The sequence below is a fragment of the Bombus huntii genome, chromosome 3, assembly GCF_024542735.1.
Source record: "Bombus huntii isolate Logan2020A chromosome 3, iyBomHunt1.1, whole genome shotgun sequence".
Taxonomy (NCBI): Eukaryota; Metazoa; Arthropoda; class Insecta; order Hymenoptera; family Apidae; genus Bombus; species Bombus huntii.
Window position 1 is genome coordinate 919,680 of NC_066240.1, and position 22,268 is coordinate 941,947.

General features: G+C 26.5%; 1 protein-coding gene and 1 long non-coding RNA gene across 3 annotated transcripts; both read right to left on the reverse strand.

Annotated features, from left to right (window-relative positions):
- Positions 1-492: 492 nt before the first annotated feature.
- Positions 493-19,167, reverse strand: LOC126864186 (neurofilament heavy polypeptide-like). 2 transcript variants are annotated; one of them, XM_050615233.1, is made up of 8 exons: positions 18,908-19,167; positions 18,233-18,472; positions 15,028-15,163; positions 12,959-14,945; positions 11,542-11,600; positions 10,246-10,314; positions 6,813-6,931; positions 493-2,856 (listed from the first exon to the last, which is right to left on the reverse strand). In XM_050615233.1, exons 1-8 carry the CDS (start codon positions 18,992-18,994, stop codon positions 2,851-2,853), a joined length of 2,703 nt encoding a protein of 900 aa, XP_050471190.1. In that variant the 5' UTR covers positions 18,995-19,167; the 3' UTR covers positions 493-2,850. The 2 variants fall into 2 exon arrangements, with proteins under 2 accessions (XP_050471190.1, XP_050471189.1); XM_050615232.1 differs by lacking the exon at positions 493-2,856 and having other exon boundaries at positions 4,372-6,931.
- A 988-nt stretch (positions 19,168-20,155) lies between these two features.
- On the reverse strand, positions 20,156-21,944 carry LOC126863808 (uncharacterized). The gene is made up of 2 exons (XR_007688987.1): positions 20,541-21,944; positions 20,156-20,447 (listed from the first exon to the last, which is right to left on the reverse strand). It is a non-coding gene; the product is annotated as an uncharacterized LOC126863808 (long non-coding RNA).
- Between the last annotated feature and the right edge of the window lie 324 nt (positions 21,945-22,268).

Consider the following 22,268-nt stretch of genomic DNA (forward strand, 5'->3'; position numbering starts at 1 on the left):
GGTTTAATTAATACAAAAAAATAATTGCTATAGAGCGGGGAAAAAACATTTTGTATTCAAAAGTGAAAAAAGTTCGTTTCAGTTAACCAAGTTAATTTCATACACAATGCATTTTAATTAATATTGAAATATGAACAGCGACTACCTAGCTTAAAAATTTTCTGTTATTTAAATTTCTAGTTAAATTATATGTTGTAAGTTAAAAACGATAAGTTTCTTCAAGATTTGTTTTATAAAAATGATAAAACAAGTTTCTTACATAAAATTCTTTATGTAATAAATATTAAGTGATACCATTTTCAAAAATTATAATTTCCCTAAAATAAGAGAAAACCACATAGAAAAAACTTAAGACATTTCATTTTTCCTGATTTTCTATGTAGGTTGTGATCTTTTAATTTAATTAAAAATTACAATCGTCCATATATTTCATAAAATATGTATTTTATTTCTTTTCAAATGTTAAGGTAATGGAAAATAAAATTAGACCAATTAAGTAAAAAATATTTTATTTTATACTTTTCTGAAATAAGAGTTTTGATTTATATTAAATAATATATGAATTAAATATCACTGAACTTACTTCATATTAATACTTGAAGTTTGTATTTTGTTATGTCTAAACAATCTAAAACCTATACGTTATTTTGTAAAAAAATGTAAGTACAAGTACATAATTATACAAATAGTACAGTCATACGCAATAATAAGAATAACTTATGTAGCAAATTACAGATGGACGAAAAAATTAGATCCACAGTGATACATTCAAATACATAATAGTAAAATTTTATAAACATATAGTAATATAAAAGAACACCAAACACAAATGAATGCACGAATGATTTTTATTTTCGCCATGCGTGCTTATAAATTACTCAAGAAAATTTTATGCAGTTCCATCTGTATTTACTATAATGACAAAAATTAGACAAATAAACCAAACATTGTAACAGTAGTAATTAAATTTACAGATTAATTACAGTCTTATTATAGAATAACACTTACAGATAAAGTACGTAAAAGAATTTTCACAGATATTATATACATTTAGTATGATATTCATCTTATGTTGAAGGTATCCAAAGTATGTGTAAAAATTAAGGAAAACAAATTAAGGTATATATGTAAAATAAAATATATTAAAAATCAATTTTTATATAAATAAAACGTGCATTATATTTATTTTATAATGGATTTTTAGATAAATTTGAAGAATTGCCTGTGTTATTCTACAATAAGTGATTTGCTTATTATTAATAAGACTGTAAAAGTCTTGGTGTGTATCACATTTTGTACGATAGATAAATTCAACAATTGCAAGTCTTTTGTGAGTTATTTTATATTTATAACAATAATATGTCTACTATTCAACTCTTGGAGTTGGTATTTAAAACATATGCATATAGAAGCATATAAGTGGAAGAGTGCAAGAAACATAATTTGACTGACTAATAAAGCATTATGCTGCATTCTTAATCTACACTTAAAGTTGTATCATTATGATATGACCAACAAAATATAAATCATAGCACGCATGTGATGATTTAAAGAACTAAGTTCCCTACATGTATCCATGTATCCCTACGTGTATTCTGAATTTATTCTGAGGTATCGCAATATTTTTTATATCAAAATTTCTATCAAAAAAAGTTCATATAAATGTAGTTATCATTTTTTTATTCAGTTAAAAATAACACTTACACCTTCATAGATACTATGAAGTATGCTATCTTATTTATGCAATATAATATCTGAAATAATCTAAGTTTACATTTGTAAGTATATTGGCTACTATCTCAGCTTATTGGTAACACATGATAATAATTTACTTTCAATATGTATTTTACATGCTATTCATAAAAATATAGTTGTAATAATAAGATCTAATTATTCAACAGAGTCTTAATTAATATCATGTAAAATACAAGAAAAGAATCACATAGATCTTTTTTACTAATACAGTAGAGACTGTAATGAAAATGTAGAATAATGCAACTTACTGAATACTTTAGTTCTGAAATTGTATAATTGTAGTAACTGAATCATAATACTATAAGTAGCATAATTTTACACATAAGCACTAAATATTTGCAGAAAAAGATACACTCTTTTTTACCTGCTTAAATACAATAATCATTTACACTATATGTTTATAATTCAAGTATGAAATAACAAGTGAAGAAAAGCCATTTTAAAATACACTGCATTTCTTAGTTATCTTAAAAAATTCGTGTTTGTTATTTTCGAACTATGTAGTGTAAAAAATATATTTTAATAAAATCACTCTTCTGTTGCTATAGGTCACTTTATATAATATATTCAGTGCCTTAATAATATTAACTCAATTTACATGATATACAACTTATTTTTCACCTTGTACACGCTTATTAACAATATTCTTATTTACAATTGATTGATTCTTTTATATAGAATTTTTAAAATAATAATATACTTAGGTTTACAAAAGGTGACTTTGGGATTATTAATGATGCTTATTTATTAAATGAGTGACTGATGTAAATTATTTACAAATACTTTAACACAACAAATGAATTACAATCACATGTAATCAACTATCTACTATAATGCTTAACAATAAATAATTAGATACAATCATACATAAAGTATTTTGAAATATTGATATTGTCTTCTAGAAGAATGTTATCTTTTCATCTTTATGTTAGGTCACATGTCAAATAAAACAGATATCTCCTCTACATGAGTGCAATTTTTTATACAATTAAACTTTTAATAGATCTTATCTTCATATGATGATAATAGAATAGGAGGTAAGATGAACAGCTATGCACTCTTCATATAAATATGTCAGGAGAACACGCTTTTACTCTATTCCTAAACAAAAAAAAAATATGTACGTTTATCATCTTCCAACAGAAATAATATTCAATTAAATTTGTAACATGAACTGTTTCTAACTTCATCATAAGTAAATATTATTAGAAAAAGATTAATTTAGTATTTTATTTAATATTTGCTAAATGACTTTGAACTTTATCTATTACCACTTTTCTTAACAATTTCTTTTAGCAATTATTTCCGATTTCTGCTATATACAGGTATCCTCCGTCTTTCATATTACACGAATTTGGTTAACGCGGTTCGAGAAATTGGGAAATCCAACTGCCTTATAGAACGGAATGTAGTGGAAATTTATAAGTGCAAGCACCATCATTCGATATTTTTCTTTCGAGCAAACATGTGTCTTATCTCAGATTTACATATGGAATCTTTAAATAGTGAAATTTTTAATTCATTTTTAGTTCGTAAAGTATTAATCCTTTATATTCGAAAGATATTCGCTATAGGAAACTAGCAACCTGAAGCTTTTCTAATAAACAATCGATGATATTTTTTATGACTAACATAAATAGAAATCATACATAAATTAACGAAGTTCAGAAGACAATTTTGCAAGAAAAAACTCCTTTGTTTAATGGTGTATGATGAAGATTATACAATATTAATGTGTAATATTTTCAATTAATTATTGATTATATTAACAAATATATTTCTCTTAGTTATGAAACGAAAATTGTAAATTTCTGTTAATTTTTGGAATCTACCCCTATTTTTTGTACTAGAAATCTATAAATTATACTATGTACTAGTTATTGTATACTTTTTGTTTCGCATAACATAAGTTTGAACATAGCAACATCTTTTCGTAACCCAACTACCTTGTTATACGGGGGATACCTGTAATTTTTTGTTTTCAAACTACTTTTGAAGCTGGTTACAATGCTACATAATATGTATGTATTGTGTATGTAATAGAGCTCGTAATTAATATATTCGTACTTTGATTTATGTAGTTTTTAATACGTGAGTAAACTCGTGTATCAAACTATATGAATATACGTGTATTAACATATTCATATTTTATACAATGAAACCTTTATATTTGTCCGTCCCTATATTTGTAAAATTTTTTCGACAAGAAAATGCTTCGATATTCGTTCAAAAATTGGATGTTTCTTACCAAAAGATTTTTACTGCATGATCGCTCTAGACCTGTGCCATCTGTTTTATAGAATATATCTCTGAATACACCTCTGAATACACATCTCTTAATATATTTTCTTGACCTTGCATGTAGATATTTTCCTGGACCTACAATTCTTAAACCTATTTAAGGTAATCTAATACACGCTATGCTCTTCAAGTAGTTACTTGTTTCTCATTCAGCTCTGGTTAGCATCTTCTTAATTCTCAAGTCCTAATATTTGTAAGGAAGGAGGGTGTTCGGAATTGGTTGTTTCGGAATCGGGTGTTGGATTGCCAACGATACGTCAAGGGTAAGAATGAAAAGAACGATACGAAATGAACATGATCAAAACAGGAGACGAGTGATGAACAAACCATTTGAGTTTATTGTCATAAAACGCAATTAAATTAAGATAACTAAGATAACAAAAGAACTTAAACTAATATTAAATGCCAAAAGGCAGTGAAAGAGCGTACGAGTATGTACAACGATTAAGTTTAACAATTAAGATCATTTATTGACTCGATTCGAGGCTGAGGACAGATGACTTCCTGTTTCATTAATTCTTTTAAAAGAAAGTCAACTTTATATTCATCCGTTCTTTCAGAAACGGATATATATAACAAAACGGATACGGATGTATATAACAGATATATATAACAAAACTTTTATATATACATATACAAAATACCCCACTGTTTAAGCACATTTACGCAAGTAATTCGCAAAACAAATATATGATATTCTAGGTTGCAGATAGCAATACAAAAGAACATAATTTCGCTCAACAAAGTTTAGTCAAATAGTCGTGTATTTTGGTATAAAAGGAACTAATCTATTAACATTTTCTGATAACAGATGGTTCCCTTTTATCGTAACAATATTTCCAGCATGCTTGAAGAATATCATTTTGATACAATCGGTGTTGCTGATATCATTAAATTTTTTTTAGCAAGTTTTGAAGTTGTTGAATAGGTATTTATTTATGCTTGCCTTCATCATTTATACAGGACGAAACCGACATTATGTTGTTTTTTATTGTTACTTGCAACCTAAAATATCACGCATACATCCTTTTCGCAAATTATCTGCATAAATGCACTTAAATATTCAGGGGCGAGGTGTTTATTATTCACTAATAATTACACGAAATACAAAATCTGAATATGTTAATACATATGTACTCGTGTATCAAAAACTACGCGGATTAAAACAGATATTTATTTAATTACATATATACACATGTATCTTTAATACACATTTGAATCCATTACATTTAGTATATCCGCGCTTCCAATATGTGTAGCGCTGTACCTAATGTTTCTTTGTTTACAAAAGAAAACAAATAATAGATCTAGAAAAACATCTTAATATAAAATGAAATATTTATAATACAAACAAATATTTTGAACATTTGTAGTATAATCATAGCCTGCTTTTTAAACTATATAAAATATGTGGCTATATAAAATATATTTGACACACATGTCACAATGCATCATACAATTATTTTAAATTAGAAAAATATGAATAATTATTTAAAAATTAAGTATTACTTCTGAATTTTTCATATTATTTACAAAATTTGGTTGTGTCATTAAATTATTTTAATGCTTCTATTTAAAAGATATCATACTTAATAAATAATAGACTGATAATAAATTATGAAATATTAAAAACATAAAAAGGGGACTGATTGCAGCAACGATACTGTACATTCATTTTGAAACTTGTTTGAAAGCATATTTAATCCATTAAGCTTAAAAATATTCAGTTTTAAAATTAATGATACACATAATTGCTACTAATGTATAAATATTTACATTTTGTAAATTTAAAAGAAATATTCAATTTATAGAAATATTTATTTAGAGTAATTTTATTTTTGAAACTATTGAAAACTTTTAGGTAGTTGTAACTATGAAATTAATTATTTAAATATAAATAATAAACATTTATACAAATATATTAATTACATTATTTTTATGTCATGAGATTATAATGGGGAAAAATAATATTCTTTCATTTAGTTACAACACAATCGCTATAATAAGATTATAGGTACATAATAACAAAATAGAGGAACATTGATGTAATTGTAAAAGAGTATGAATTATAAATAAACTTGTTGATTATGCATTTAAATATATCTCACTATATTATAAAATGTACCACATTTGATGAAAAATTAATATTTATTTTGTACTTTCAAGTTTTTTAATATGAAATATGTTTAATATTTTCATGTATACAAGAATTGCAATATGAGATAAATATTTAAAATTATTAATCATTCTTTGCGTCGTACAACGTGAAAATGATATTATTAAAAAAATGAATCAACTATTTAAATGCTAAACATTAACATATATATTTGTATCTTTAAAAATGATAAAATATTTCCTAATATTAAAGATCATTTATCATAATTAAATTCAATTGTATTGTTTTCCTTAATACTTTTTATGCATGCTATGACAAAAAAGTTTCTGGATGAATGTGTTACTGTAAATCTAAACTACATATATTTATTTAATTCGAGAATTTTTATGTTTCTAATTATTTAAGCAAATTGTTAACAATAATATTCAAAATATCCAATACAATTAATTTCAAAAAACTCAAAAATACTAGCACGCTGTAAACTTAAGCAGTTGAAATGTTACAATATCAAAATTATGTGTAAGTATTATGTTTCCAAAAGATGTTGAATATGCGAATTATGTACATGTTGTAAGGTATAATTTTTATACTATAAAATATGTTCTGCATTTGTTACAGCCAAATTAATTTTATGGTTTACCTTGCGACCCTGTCTTTTAGATGTCTTTCGTGAAACTTTTGACTCTCTAGTATCTTGTACTTGTTTATTGAGACCAAGTCTAAAACGCACAGGCACCTTTGAATCTAGAGTACTTTCATCTGCAAAAAAAACACAGATATATATTTATATAAAAAATACACAAAATGAAAACAATTTATATATTTGTTTCTTTTTATATTATTACTCACCATTATAATATACTATTAGTGTATCTAAATATATCAACCATGTAAATATACTATACAAATGTTCATGCAAGAAATGTTTCAGTCTAGACATGTTAATTCTTATAAAATTTTGCATAAATATAAAACGACGAAATATGTAAAAAATAACTATTTCTCCAAAAAATGTAATTTTAAAGTAGTTAAGTCTATCCTTGGTGTTTTCCTTTCCTAAATGCAATATCAATAATCATAGGACTAATAGTTACAAAAATAAATTGCATATATGAAACTTATTTATTAACGTATCAAACTCAATAAAGTAACAACGTGATTAAAAATATCTTCTTAGTTATTAAATTTTTAAAATATGCCTATGTCGTATCTTTAATCAGCGTGAGTTTTTAATTGTCTACATACTAAGCTTTTTCATAATAATTATAGGACATATTGAAAACAAAACATAACAAAATCAACATATACAACCTATAAACTGTTCAAAATATTGAATACTTTGAAGAAATTGATTAAAGTTTGTGTGTATGTATAAAACTAAAGAAATTAATTTACTTCACTAACGTAACAAAATGACAAAAATGTTCATCTGTACCTTTGGAATCTATCTACAATGTATTTGTGTGAAGGTGATCAGTATAAATAAAAATATATTTGTATTTTCAACATCTGGAAAATTACATGACCGATTTTAATTATTTCGGGTTCCTAATCCTCTGGATTCTAAAAAATTCAAATATGTGTTGCTTTATTTATGTTTTGTAGAGTTGACTAAAAAATTTCAAATAATATCATAGCAAAATGTATCATTTCTGTAATCTGCATCACGGAACAAGTAAATGTTGTTCAAGACGTCTTTTTTAAACCATTTACCCAAAATTAAAACTTTACTATTTTGTAAATATGTACGTACATAAAAACTTTCTAGCGTATACGAGGAAAACGAAATAGGATCAAGAAATTTAATGATTGGTTTTAACACTTTACCGACCGATAGCCTATTAATCAGCTTTTTGTCGCCGACAATCTTTCTCATTATTGGAGCAGTAATTTGTTATTTAGTACTAAGGTATCTTGCTCAGTTGCATCAGTTGCGTTGCTTTGTAAGCTCCCACAGTTTTATACCAATTCGGAAAACTTACCGTTTGCGATGAACGAAAAGAATGGTATTGGAGAGTCTAAACCGAAACAGAGCCGGCGCCAGGGAGAATCTGCGCCTGAGCTGCCGGTCGGACGTGCGTATGCTGTTAAACCGCTAGCGGTCAGTAAATTGTTAACAAGGAAGTTTGAATAAAAAGATAGGCCAATGTAAAAACATGCTGTCTAAAATAAAATACGTTATTATGTTATATGCACATATACGGGTGCAATCAGCAGAAGATAATCGACTTTACAATACAAAGCCGGCAATGTCAGCATTACAGATCGCTTCGCTGCCTGGTATATTCCGAAGAAATAATTGAATAGCAAACGTAGACCAATAATATGAGCAAAATTGACATTGCGTACCACTAGGTAAGCAGTAAGAAAAGACGAAGTTCGAACGCCCGGGGCGATCGCCTGTCCTTCGTCACCTTCGACTATGGAAAAGCAGGCATCAAACTTAAGAGTGCTATAAATTAAGCCCTCATCCGCATGGTGTGTGAGCCAGCGGTCCTGACATCTTGCGATTGCGATTGCCTGGGTTCTAGGAAGAGATAAAACACAGCGGCCTCTGACTTTCTGCGTGGCTGCGACACCGAGGGTACTCGGCATTCATTGTACAATCGCCACTACGGACGAATGTAAAAGCAAAACCACGCAAGTTCATCATTTTCCAAGTTTACAGAACGTGCTGTAAACAGATCTACCGTGAATTCGCTTTTAGTGCTTCGTACAAAGCAGTGCTGGAAATGATTATTTCTTTGGAAACTTTGCCAGGTCTAAAATGGACATTGTGGACAATAATAAACTCACGTAGGCAGCGTCGCACTAAGTTGTTCCTGTTTTATTCATCTCAGTCCTACCATTCCTTTTAAAACGAGGTATATATGTATCGGTATTGGATAGAGCGTATAAAAATCTCCGACTGACATTGCCCGAGTAAAGTCGATTCTGTCATTACGCCCTGCAGATTGCGCCCGTAACATATATAATTCTGCATTTTTTAGTAAACTAATGTTTTTTAATTGCCAGTTCAGAAATAAAAGTGCGATATGTAAGACATCGACATATGAAGAATAGGTGAACGAACTGATATTTATATCCCATCCATTGAACTATAATGCGGTATTGAGACGATTCTGTTCCGAAAACAGAAAGATATTTGCATATTACCATTCATATTTTATTTATGCCATCAGTTCACATTCAGTACTGTTTTCTCTTTTATCCATTAAATGAAACTTATCCTGCCTTATTATTATATAAAAATAATAAGGAAACATCGTATTTTGTATTCGGAATATTAAAACAGAGAAAAATCTATAAAGAGTATTTAACAGTATCTAAAGTATCAAATTAAATTTAGTCACAAATCAAATACTATTTGAATAAATACACTAATTTAATTGGAAATGACCAAATACTTGAACAAAATATCAAAGATAGGTACAGAAAAATGTTTCGGAAGAAAGTTATAATATATCGCGAAATATAGATCATGCTGATTTTCACAATTATCGGAGATGGATAACTGATTCATTTTGTATTGAATGACGAACATTTTTTTTTTAAATTTATGATTAAGTTTCGGATTTTTAAGAAAAAAAGAAGAGTATCATATTTATGAATATTATGGTGACATACAAAATAAAACGACATTATTAAGAAAAGGTATAACACATTAAACAAAAATTTGCAAAACTAAATCTAATCAAAAACTAACTTATTTACACACCGATTATATTATGAACTAAGAAGGCCATTAAAAATTTTCATAAGTAATCACTATCTATGTGAAAATACATACTAGAATGATATTTTAAATTTGTTTCATATATATGCATACTAATTTGTAACATACGCACAATATTATTTTTTTATAAACTAAAAAAAATATTTTCCAAATAAACACGAAATTTATAATATGTTTTATATACAATTTTTTAACTTTGATACCTAATAAATACTTTTATGATCTTCTTTCAAGATGGACAATTTTTTACTTAGGACCATATATATACAAAAATTTGCAATATAATAAGTAATAGAAACAAAAATAATAATAATAAGTAATATAAAAATATACACACCTTCAGAATCGTGTATGTCAGATATTGACCTATGAAGAACTGTAACCCGTCGAACTTCTTTTTGATTAGCTACAAAATAAAAATATGTGAATTAAGAAAATAAATTTAAATATTATATCAAACTAAGAAATGTTTATATTAATTTATAAGAAAAAATTATTGATGTACTTCTAATATTGAAATTTGTTTGTTTTACTGAAATGGTACTATTTACAAATATTTGATGTCAAATTTTTAATAACTGATATAATGAAGTATGTTTTGAATAATTGATATAATTTGTAATTTAATTTGTAAATTATACATTATATCAAATATCATAAAAGATCATGGTAAACAAAACTTTTTTAAGGGTAAAATATGTCAAAATCAGTTAGTAAAATTTCGAATCGATAGCTTAGTTAGCTTTTATCCCATAAATATATATGTATATAAAGTTCCTAAATGTTTACACCTCTACATATTACGCCCTACGCTATTATGTCAAAAATGCATATAATCATATTATTATCATTAATATTCATATTATTATGGTATTCCATTGGGTTTTTCACTATATTAAGGCACAAGTAACAAGAAAAGTTTGGCAATATTCATATACAACAATTTATAAAGAACTAGCTGTTACCCACGACATCGTCCACGTAGAACTGACATGAATTTGACTTCACGATTCGAGATTATTTACAGTCGTTTGTAATGGAAATTCAAAAATCAATATAATAATAGATAACAGAAATCAATATAATAAATAGTATTCAAGAAATATTTGTAGGAAATGACTATCGGCTGTCGACCGGGCAAGGCGCAATCATACTATGGAAACCAAGTTGCGTTAATCAAACTTGAGTCGCGTTTATGTTCATTGTTCGGTTCTCTGAGGAGCAAGCATAATAAAATATAGTTTATGTCCATCTAGAAGAAATATAATTTCCAATAATGAAAGAATTATCCAAATCGGTTACATAGTTTCTGCGATTACTTCTGACACACACACATATGTAGGTATCTTCTACGTACAGACCTTCTCTCTTTATGTCAGTGTAAATTCGTATAAATAATATAGCATTTATATTTGTATAAGAATGATTTTGTTCATTAGCTTGATATCTATTTCTTTCAGAGCATCATGATATATTGAACTATGGATTTTTTTAAAACAAAACACATTCGGTCAACTTCATTGGTCAACAGAAGTGTAACCATTTAGAGGGAATTCAAATGATACAGCTTTTGTCTACAAGTATACAAGTATACAAGTTTAATAGAAATTAGAAATTTTCATGTATTACTTACTTTTTTCATCTGCTTTAACTAAATGTCTTTGATTCACTTTTGCATTACTTTTGACAACTCTGAAAAAAAGATCACATTTTCATATCAAAAATATGTTAAAAATTCCAAAAAGATATATATTAAGAAGAAAATATAGATATTTTCTCTATACAAATATGTATATAACACATATGTATATCACTTATAACTATGTAAACATATTTGTTAAACTGTCCATATAATAACAAAACAAATTGAAGAGTTTCTTGTTTACTTTTGATAATAAATAAATGTGTACGTATTTCATTAGAAAAAGAGAAATGTAATACAAAATAAAAGCAGTATTAAAAGGAAATGTAAATTTTATTTAATTTAATTATGAAATATTTCAGAAAAAACTACTTATTGTTATTGTTATTTATATGTATAATGTCAAATACAAAAATATATAATGAAGTTAAATTTCTCAGAAAGCTTTTATATAATGTAGTTTCAAATACATGTAATTAATCTTTTCTCAGTTATCATAATTACACGACACTTCAATATGTTTAGCAATATTTTATGTCAATAAAAATACATTATGTTAATCTTAATTTATCAGATATAGCATGTATTTTTCATAAATATACCACTTCTCAAGAATATTTATACACATCTTTTTGTAAGTAAAAGTTTAAAAAGTATACAAGATGTCCTATGGAAATAAAGACAATTAAAAAGCTTGAAAAATATAAAGAGATATGCAAAAATATTTTGGACCAAAATTATAGGACATGAAAAATAACTTATAATGCTACTATTTATTTGACTTGTGATAACCTTAAAAAACTGCAGAAAAGTCATAATTAAATTTTAAAAGACTTATATTTTTTATTGCATATTCTTGTATCTAATACTGAAACGTTTCCAAAACATTACTCATTTCTATCTTGCACAAACCACATTTTCAAGATATCAACTTTTAAATTTCATACCATCATGAGTATCACTCTATATAGACCACAAGAAGATTATCCAGTCTGACTTTTTACATCATATATAACTGCTTCAATATAACATAACTGCTGATAACATATTAACTTTGAAGATTTATATCTTAAGAATGACTTACACAAAAGACTCAAGTAGGTAGAAATTTGAAAACACTCCAATATTGGGTATAGTAATATACAATAACAAAGTATATGTTTCCATGACTTTCCAAGATTATCATAAATTCAAATAAATATTGACATCATCTGCCTTTCTTAATATCTAACTTTCATCGGAAATATTTTTCCGCATTTTTCATATTTCCGTAAGATTTAATTATATCCATTTAAACTAAATATACTATTAGAAGCTTTTAACTTAAAAAAAAAAAAAAAAAAAATAGAAAGATTTTATGTTTCTGTAGTAGAAAATTTAATTCATATAGTATATCATAAATACTTACTCATTAACAACTCCCTTAAAAGCAGACTGTACTAATCTCGCAGATTGAATTGGCACTGTCCTATTTAATCTTTCTGCTCGTCTTCTACTTAACTCGGTTCGTAAATCACTTTCTTTATCAACTACTAGATCTTCAAAAATGGCATCCATATCCTCACTTGATCCATCCGAAATAACATCTTTACGCTTCTTACACTTCTTATCTTTTCCAATACGTTCAGAAAGAGGAAGTTCATTTTTTAATTTTCCCACTTGATACAATTCCTTGTCGCGTTTCTTCTTCTTTTTTGAGGATCTTTCTTTTTCTGGATTTTGAGTTTCTAAATCTAAACATGAATTAACAGAACTCGTAATAGCAATAGGAGAAGCATTTTCTATGCTTTGTTCAAACTCTTCAAACTCGTAATGAGTATCTAAACATAAATCTGTTTCTTGAATATCATAATCCTCTGTAATTTTGTTAAGTTTTCTTACATTTCCTGTCTGAATATCTCCTTCTTCTAGCGATTCTACCTTCTTACTTGTATTTTCTTTTTTATTTAATTTAATCTTTTTATTTGCATTAATTGGATCTATGGGCTTTGTAGATTCAAATTTTCTTCGTCTGGCTTCTAATACAGGATCATTAATTATATCAGCAGTTTCTTTTTCTATCATAGTAGCATCTTCAAAACTTTCTTCTTTATGTTTTGTTTTTACACGATTTATTTCTGGAGATACCCTACTTTTAATTATCGGGGATGATTCCTTGGCATATGATGGACTACATGTTCCATCTGGAGTAATAGATCGTGGTCCATGTTTTCGAGATAGTTCTTTAGGCGACCATCTTGGAGATCTTTTTCGTCTAGGAGATAGACGAGGTGAATTCCTAGGTGATGACCATGGTGATCTACGTGGTGATAATCTTGGTGACCTCGATCGCGGTGACATTCTTCGTGGTGATATTTTTGGTGACATTAAACGTGACGATCCTCTTCGAGGGGATAACCCAGGAGATTTTGATTTAGGTGATAATCTACGCGAGGGTGATATTCGTCTTGGAGATATTTTAGGTGATCTTGATCTTAGCGGTGACCTAGATTGAGGAGATAATCTCAATGGCGAAAATCTTGGAGAACGTGAACGGGCCAACCTCGGAGACTTAGTTATGGATATTTTAGGTGAACGTATTGGTCTAGGAGATCTGGAATGCGGCGAAAGTTTCGGAGATCTTCCTCTTGGAGACAGACATCTCTTAATAGGTGATCTCATTGGAGACTTATTTGGAGATCTACGTGGTGATAATCGTGGTGATCTTGATCGTGATGAAAGCTTAGGTGATCGTGATCGCGGAGAATAACGTACTGGAGACTTTCGAGGCGATCTATACCTAGTCATTTCTCGCTGAGATTTTTTTGACTGCCTACTAGGTGATCTTCTAGGAGATCTTTTAGGTGATTTCTTTCTTGATCGGGATCTTGGTGATAATGATCTACGTTTTTGTGAAATTCGATTAACTGTATGTGGAGATATAGATCGTCTTTCACTTTTTATGATGATTGTTGCTGGTGCTGGACTATAACTTTCTTTTCGAATATTGCTATCTTCTGTTCTGTTTTTCTGGCTTATATTCCTATTTATCTCATCTTTTTTCATAGATTCTCTGTTTTCTTTTTTGTTACTTTTCTTTTCTTTCCTTTCGGACGGTTTATCAACATTCATTTCTCTTTCCATTTCATCCATTAAGCGCTCTAAGCTATCTTCCTCTTCAAGATCAGCCATTATAATGATATCATCATCATCATCATTGACTCCACCTTGATCTTCCTCAGCCTTTTTTAAGTTTTCCACAGTTTCCATCTGATTTTCAACCATTGTGGATATTTTATCACCTACACCATCTTTCTTAACATTTTCTGATTTTGTAACTGTATTTTTTTGTTCTTTATTATCTTCTTCGTCGGAACCACTTCCATTATCTTTGAAACGATGAAATTTTGTTACTTCTAAAAATATTATTTTTATATAGTATTTAAGAGAAAACGTAAAAGACATGACTATTATTTATATTAGATTATTTTTACATACCAGTAGAATAAGACTCAATACTGGGAACAATTTTTTCTACTGAGCAAGCTAAATCAGTTTGCTGCAGCACAGGACGTTCATCTAGAGGAATTATTGCTATCAAATTTGGATTACGTGGACTTTGATAATATACATTCTGTAAACAATATGTAATATTTAAATAAAACTCATAGAATATTTGCTAATAAAAAAACTTAACTTTATATATAAACTAAATATTTGTAATAAAAATTTAATCTATACTCTTTTCTTTATAATTGTATTCATTTCTACCATTATTTAAACTATTATTCAAGTTACTTATGTCTCTCATATTGTAAACAACAAATACTGAAATATGAATTTTGATTAATAATTCTCGACTTCATAAACTAAAATTTCATCAAAATTCAGATCAAATATTGTGTATATTATATTAGATTGTAATTTGTATCATAGTGAAACAAATTTCAATTTTTAAAAGTATCAATTATCTGTGATATAATCAAAAAAATACTTCAAAATAAGTCAAGGTAATAAGGACTTTGAAAATGAACTGAGCTGAGTTAAGCAAAGTTAAACACATAGAGATATCTGCTATCTGATATAACAAATTTCACTAAAAATATCAAAAGTTATGTGCAATTGAATTATATTCATGGTATGTATTTTAAATAAAAAAAAATTATAGTATGCATTAAACAATAATTTTGTAAGAACTTCATAACATGCATGTTATTAAAGATATTTTTAAATAGAGAAAAATTATATTTTATATTGTTTGTATACAATATATTCTGTATAATTAAATTAGTTTTTTATTAAGTTATAATATTATGATTAGACTGCAGATTTTTATGCATTTACAGAAAATTTTAAAATGTATATGCAAAGAATATATGAAATACTGAAAATAGAACTCTCGTCGTAATATTTAGTAGGTAAAACATATCTCTGCATAGGTATCACTTCTTTAGTTATGTTCAATGCTATGCTACATAGTGTTGAAGGAGGCTAAGGGAAAAAAGTGAGGATCAGGTTAAGGGTGAAAGCATGAAAATTTAAGGAAGAGGTAAAAAGGGAGGTGAAAAAGATTCTAGTGAAGGAATGCCTCCACGGAGGAAAGAGAAGAATATCTGAGAATGAACAGGATTAACACAGCAAGAATACAGTTAAGAAGGAAAAGAGGGGAAACATGTCAAGGAAATTAAAAGAGAAACAAAAAGATACGAAAACAAGTGCAATACAATAAGATTATGCAATTAAAATATAACCAAAGATACAACTATATAAAGACTGTACAACTGCTCAAATACTTAAGTAGAGAAGGAAAAGAAGAAAGTCAGCAATTGCTGGCGCAAGTAAGATGTGGATTGATGGAGACACGGAACAGATACTGGAAGGAAACTGAAAAAGGTGAAAATGAAAAAAGAAGTGCGAGGAAGTAGAATGGGGGATCAGTACATGGAAGATAGTAATGAAACAACACACAAGGCTATAGACTGGATAAGGAAGTTGAATAAAAACAAGCAAGAAAGAGCAAGGAGAGAAGGGTATCTAGGGCAATAAGCTAATTCAGAAATGTGATGTAAAAGAATTTAATAGAAAATGACGAATTAATTTAGAAATATGTGTATGAATGAATCAAAAAATTCTATATTAATACTCCAAAAATAAAACAATGTATTATCATAACATCCCTTTTTTAAAAAAGAATAATCGATATTTTAGATAATTTTGAAAAATATCTAAAAAAGAATTCTAATTCAGAAAAATTCACCTGTATATGAAATAAGTTATTACTAACTAACACTGATGTTTTTAAAATTTCAAAAACTATTTTACACAAAAAATTTTTTTAATGAGAAATATGAAATATTTGTAAATAATTCTTTCTAAAACCTTCTATAGTTTTTATAAAACTGATAAATTTACTCTTTACATTTAATTATTTTGTAATAACAGTTAGATATATATATATATCTATTATTATATATCAATATTGAAAGCATTAATTTAAAACTAACAAAATAGACCAATATTATTTGACATACATAGTTAAAGCATAATATTTAAATATTATACTTTATTTTATTAAATATATAAAATATACAATTACTTCAAGAAACTCATTTTACATAAAAGATATATTTTCTTTAATGGGAACATCATTAAGGTGTTGATATAAGATTATATATTATGTAAAATATTGTTAAGTTATTGATATTATAAGATATATTACTTTAATTTTATTCACAAATGAGATCTTTTATGTAATTCTATTTTTGTTTGCACTGTAAATGGCTAATCACTGTAAAAAAAGTAGAGACTGAAAATAATAGAAAACTTTTGAACAATTCTTATTTTTCAATATTTTAATTCTTAAAGTTTAAAATAATATGATTTTTTACATTAGAATATTATTCTGAAATATTTCTATTAAAAGTAAATATATTTTGATGTATTTATGAACAATTGAAATGCAAAATATATAGTTATAATATAAGTAAATTTAATATTCTATCATATGAAACTTTGTACACAAAATTACCTAAGTATACAAAATTTTATATATTCGATTGTAGTATAAATAACTCCGGTTAAATAAAGAAAAATATTCAGTTTAATCGAATTGATTTATGTTACAACCTAAAGTTGCCTTCTAATAATAATAAACTTCAAAACATAATCTTATTCAATATTTTTGCCTTTACAAGATTTTAAAAAGGATTTACATAAAATGAGCATATACATTACATTATTTCAAAATTAGAATGTTTAAATTTTAAATAATCTATTCTTTATAAAATTTATTGTAAGACATATGTTATTCTTTGTTCATAATCTTATATACATAATTGTCTTAATAACATATTTCTTTTTAATTACTAATTAATCAAAATTGAAAACAAAGATAGTTTTCTATCTTCTATTCTATATAAAAAGTTTCCATTTTCCTGTAATGGATAATAACATCAATAATGACTGGATAAAATATATAGAAACCTCTATTGTCTTAGGTAGATTTTAAATAAATTTCACAGTAAAATATTTAAAATGGCTTGATAAACAATTAAATTAATATTTATAAATTATTTTATCTCAACATACATTGCTAAAAAATATATAGCAGCTGATTGTTAAAAATTAGATACAGTCAGATTAGGGCTAACAAAATTTCTAAAATGTCAATTCATAAGTATCATAGCTATAATTAAAAACTTACGCCATTCTGTCGCTGTTGCATTCGGTTATGAAAATATCCTCTTCGTAAAGGTCGTTGACTCTTATACGATGTGTGAGATGTTTGTATTACATCTGAAACAGTTTTCTGTGGTGGGGGTTGCTTTTTATTATGTACAGTGTCTTTAGTCCTTAATGATTGAAGAGCCGCAAGTCTTAAAGCTTCCAAATCTTCGTCATCCTCATCATCATTCTTTGTATTTTGTTGGGAAGGTATAATCATCTAGATGAAACAATAAATTTAATTTCAATATATGAAACACACATCTAAAATTTTTCAGTAATAAACATAATTACATAATTTTATAACAACATATTACTCTAAACATTAAAAGTAAAATATAACAATACCATTATTTATATAATATCAACATAATAAAATTGTTTACACAAACCGTTTTCTAACAAACAGTAATTAAACAAAATTATAATATACAGTACTTCCTTTACAATATTGTTTAATGATATATATATGAACAAGTTTAGTCACTATCGAAACAAAAAACATTATAAATTAATTTATGCATTAATTTTTAAATAATTTTGGGGTATCTTTAACATATAGTTTGTGACGACGTTATATACATTATATATTCAATTAATAATTAAATAATAAAGTATGTTCATTTATTAATTATTATAATATATTTGTGCTTACCTTTTGACGATAATCCATTTTATCCAAGTTGTAATTGTAGAAAAATCTGCAGTTGACACCAGTAACAGGAAGGTCCAGCAATTGCATTAATAACTTTATACGTTGCGCGTAGAATATGATTTTGTCTCACAAATAATCATAATTTGTATTACAAGTACATCGCAAAATTAAGCATTCCTTTTGATCAATCTTTTGATAATTATAAATCCTACGGACAATGTTGCACACTTTGTTACCCCCCACCACATATAAATAAAAATGGCGTGAGCGCTCATAAAATCAAAGGTCTTCGATCTACATATTACATGATGTACGACCAGCTATAGATTTCTTATTCTCTGTTAAGTCCATTTTCATTAATTTTATGTAATGTACTTTCATAAAAAATTATAACTTTTTTCTTGAATAGAAATATGGTTAGTACTATATCAATTATGAAATTATTAATCACATTTCAAATTAATCAGTTTAATAACATTTAGTTCACAATGATGATATATTACTCTAAATGTAAATTTAACTATAAAAACTACAGCAGAAATCGCAAACGGTAATTTTTTAAATTATACATATAATACTAAATTATTATTACATATTTATATGTATATATATGATTACATTTTTTATTATAATAAAAAATAAATACTTTTCGATTATCATACGGTGCATGTTATGAAATAATTACTAAAATTACACATATATTATATACATATATTAAGTTAGAATGTTTTTCAAAAATTTGTAAGAGTAAACCAACGAATGTTTAAATATATCTATAAAGCAAAAACTTTAGGTATTCCTTTTACTTGTATGAAATTAATAAATGTAGCCTTAATTATTATCTTTATGTCTGCTACTCAATAAATAAACTATGTATATTTTTATATTTAATGACGATATATTTTTCCTTTTTATTTATCTATACAAATTTTATACTCACATTATTTTATATATATTAAATACATATTTATATTTACTTTGAAAATTATTTACGTTTTAAATCTTAAAACGAAATAAGGTTTTTTATTCTTTTAAATAATGAGATTAGATAATCGTTTAATACAATCTTTATGAAAGGAATCATTTATTGGATTTTTGTATTATTTAGAATTCAGTTTCTTTCATTGCATTAACAATAAGTTAAAGAAATGCTATTATGTTTAGTAGGCGTTATAGTAGGTAGTATTATGATTAGGTTTAAAATATAATTGCAATTAATTTTTTATAGGTTATAAGGATAAAATTAAGTAACAAATAGGAATGTCTTATATTTATACATGTAGCTTCCTATCATAGGTACGGCTGTAAAACAGATATCTCCGATTAAGATTTTGTTTGATATAATGATATTAATATGCATATTATGGATACATAATATAATTATACGTATATAACATAAATTTAAGTCTTAAGCTCGGTCTCCACCGTTTAAGAAGTATGCAGATGTGAAACTGAAAATTTTTAGCATATTTTACAAGTTAGTATAATGCCATATTGCTTCTATCCGTAATCTGATTGGTCTGCACAGATTAGCATTGAACTGAAATTTGTTGAACATTAGTTTGTACTAGTGTAATCGGCCGCTTAACGGCAGCCAGAGAATAAAACACTCCAAACGTAATCCAATATTCACGATTCAAAATCCCGCTACAATATGGTCGATACACACCTGCAGTTATTGCAACTAGCAGCTCCACTCATTGAACGAATTGTAGATAGAGACAACATGGCATCAAAGTAAAATGCCAAATACGCTAAAAACGCTCAACTTTACATACTTTTGAACCGCTGGATTCCTAAAGTTAAGACTTTCATTTTTTTGTTTCAACGCATTGGAAACTGTTAAATTGTAATAAAAAAAGCAAAAGTTCGTTAAACCGAAATTCTGCCATCAAATGCGCTAAAGAAAACTTGACTAACAATATAAGTAGACTCAGAGGAAATTTCCTTCCTGCTATTAGCTTTTATGGACAATCACTTTATTGAGAATTTGTTATATAACTCTATCCAAACTCCTCCAATGCAAACAGTTATGTTCTTTACCTAAAATGACTCCTATTCATTATTTTTAATATGGTTCAATGGAGATTTTTTTCTATCGATGACACTCATTTTTTTGCATCTTGAGTCATGTTTATGTCTTATTCCGATAAATGTGTTAAATACATAAATAACTGAGAAATGATCCTGAAGCTCCTTTGAATATGATACCTATTATAGTTACATAAATGCAAACATTGCAAACATTTTATAATACAGTTGCTAAAATTTTCCTGAAAATATATGTAATCCATCATATATTTTTTATTATTTATTTTTATTGATCAACTGTTTGACCATCATGAATTATATCATAATATACAAAATGTTAGAAAAGAATGTTCTAAGATCATGTAATCTTAGTATCTATTGAGAGAAATAAGAAGTTTCTAATTAACATATTTAAGTCTTAAACTCAGTTCTTTTGGTGTCATATCAAGCTTTATGTCTATGACATTTTTCAATCAAAGAGTAGAGATAAAAGAAAATGTAATTTTCAAAATAAAAGTTCTGAAGCATGATAATAAGCATCATACAGTTTTTCATATGCACATCTTACTAAGAAGGGGTAATTTCAACTTACATCATACTGATTGCAATGAAATTTAGGAATGATAATAGATTTACATATAAAATAAACATATCTGTAATTTTAGTCACAAATAGCGAACTAATTATAAAAAATGCATAATGCATTTTAAGTTTGAACAAACCATATGTAGCTGCATTCAAGTATTACAGCAGATCATTCAACAGTGATTGTGACTTAGCGACAATCATACAGGATTTGGAACTTTTGTGTCTCAGGTTTGTATTTAGTTGGGAGAACTTCTTTCTCAGAATAATTACATCATATGTTATAATTATGGAAATCTGAATTATTTTATACGTATTTTGTTATAAATTATTTTGCATCTCTTATTAGTAAAGCAATTTTACATAAAAATAATATATACTTACATGTTATAATTTAAGGTAAAATGTAGTTCATTTTATTAATGTAAAGTTATTTAATTACTTTAAGAATAATTTACATATTAAACTAAATACATACTATAAATAAAACAAAATTAAATTACATAAATGTATAAATTAAATATAACATGTAATATAAAAATATTTACACATGTAATTTAAAGTATACAGGATAGGTAATACAATGTTATTCTTAGAATACACTTGTACAAGCTGCACATACAAACAGATGAAATTTATCAAAAAAGTAATCGAAACAAATTTATATAACCATGAACATTTCACAAAAGAAAATTATTCACGTGAAATATTATAACTACATGTATATACCGCATATATACATGTA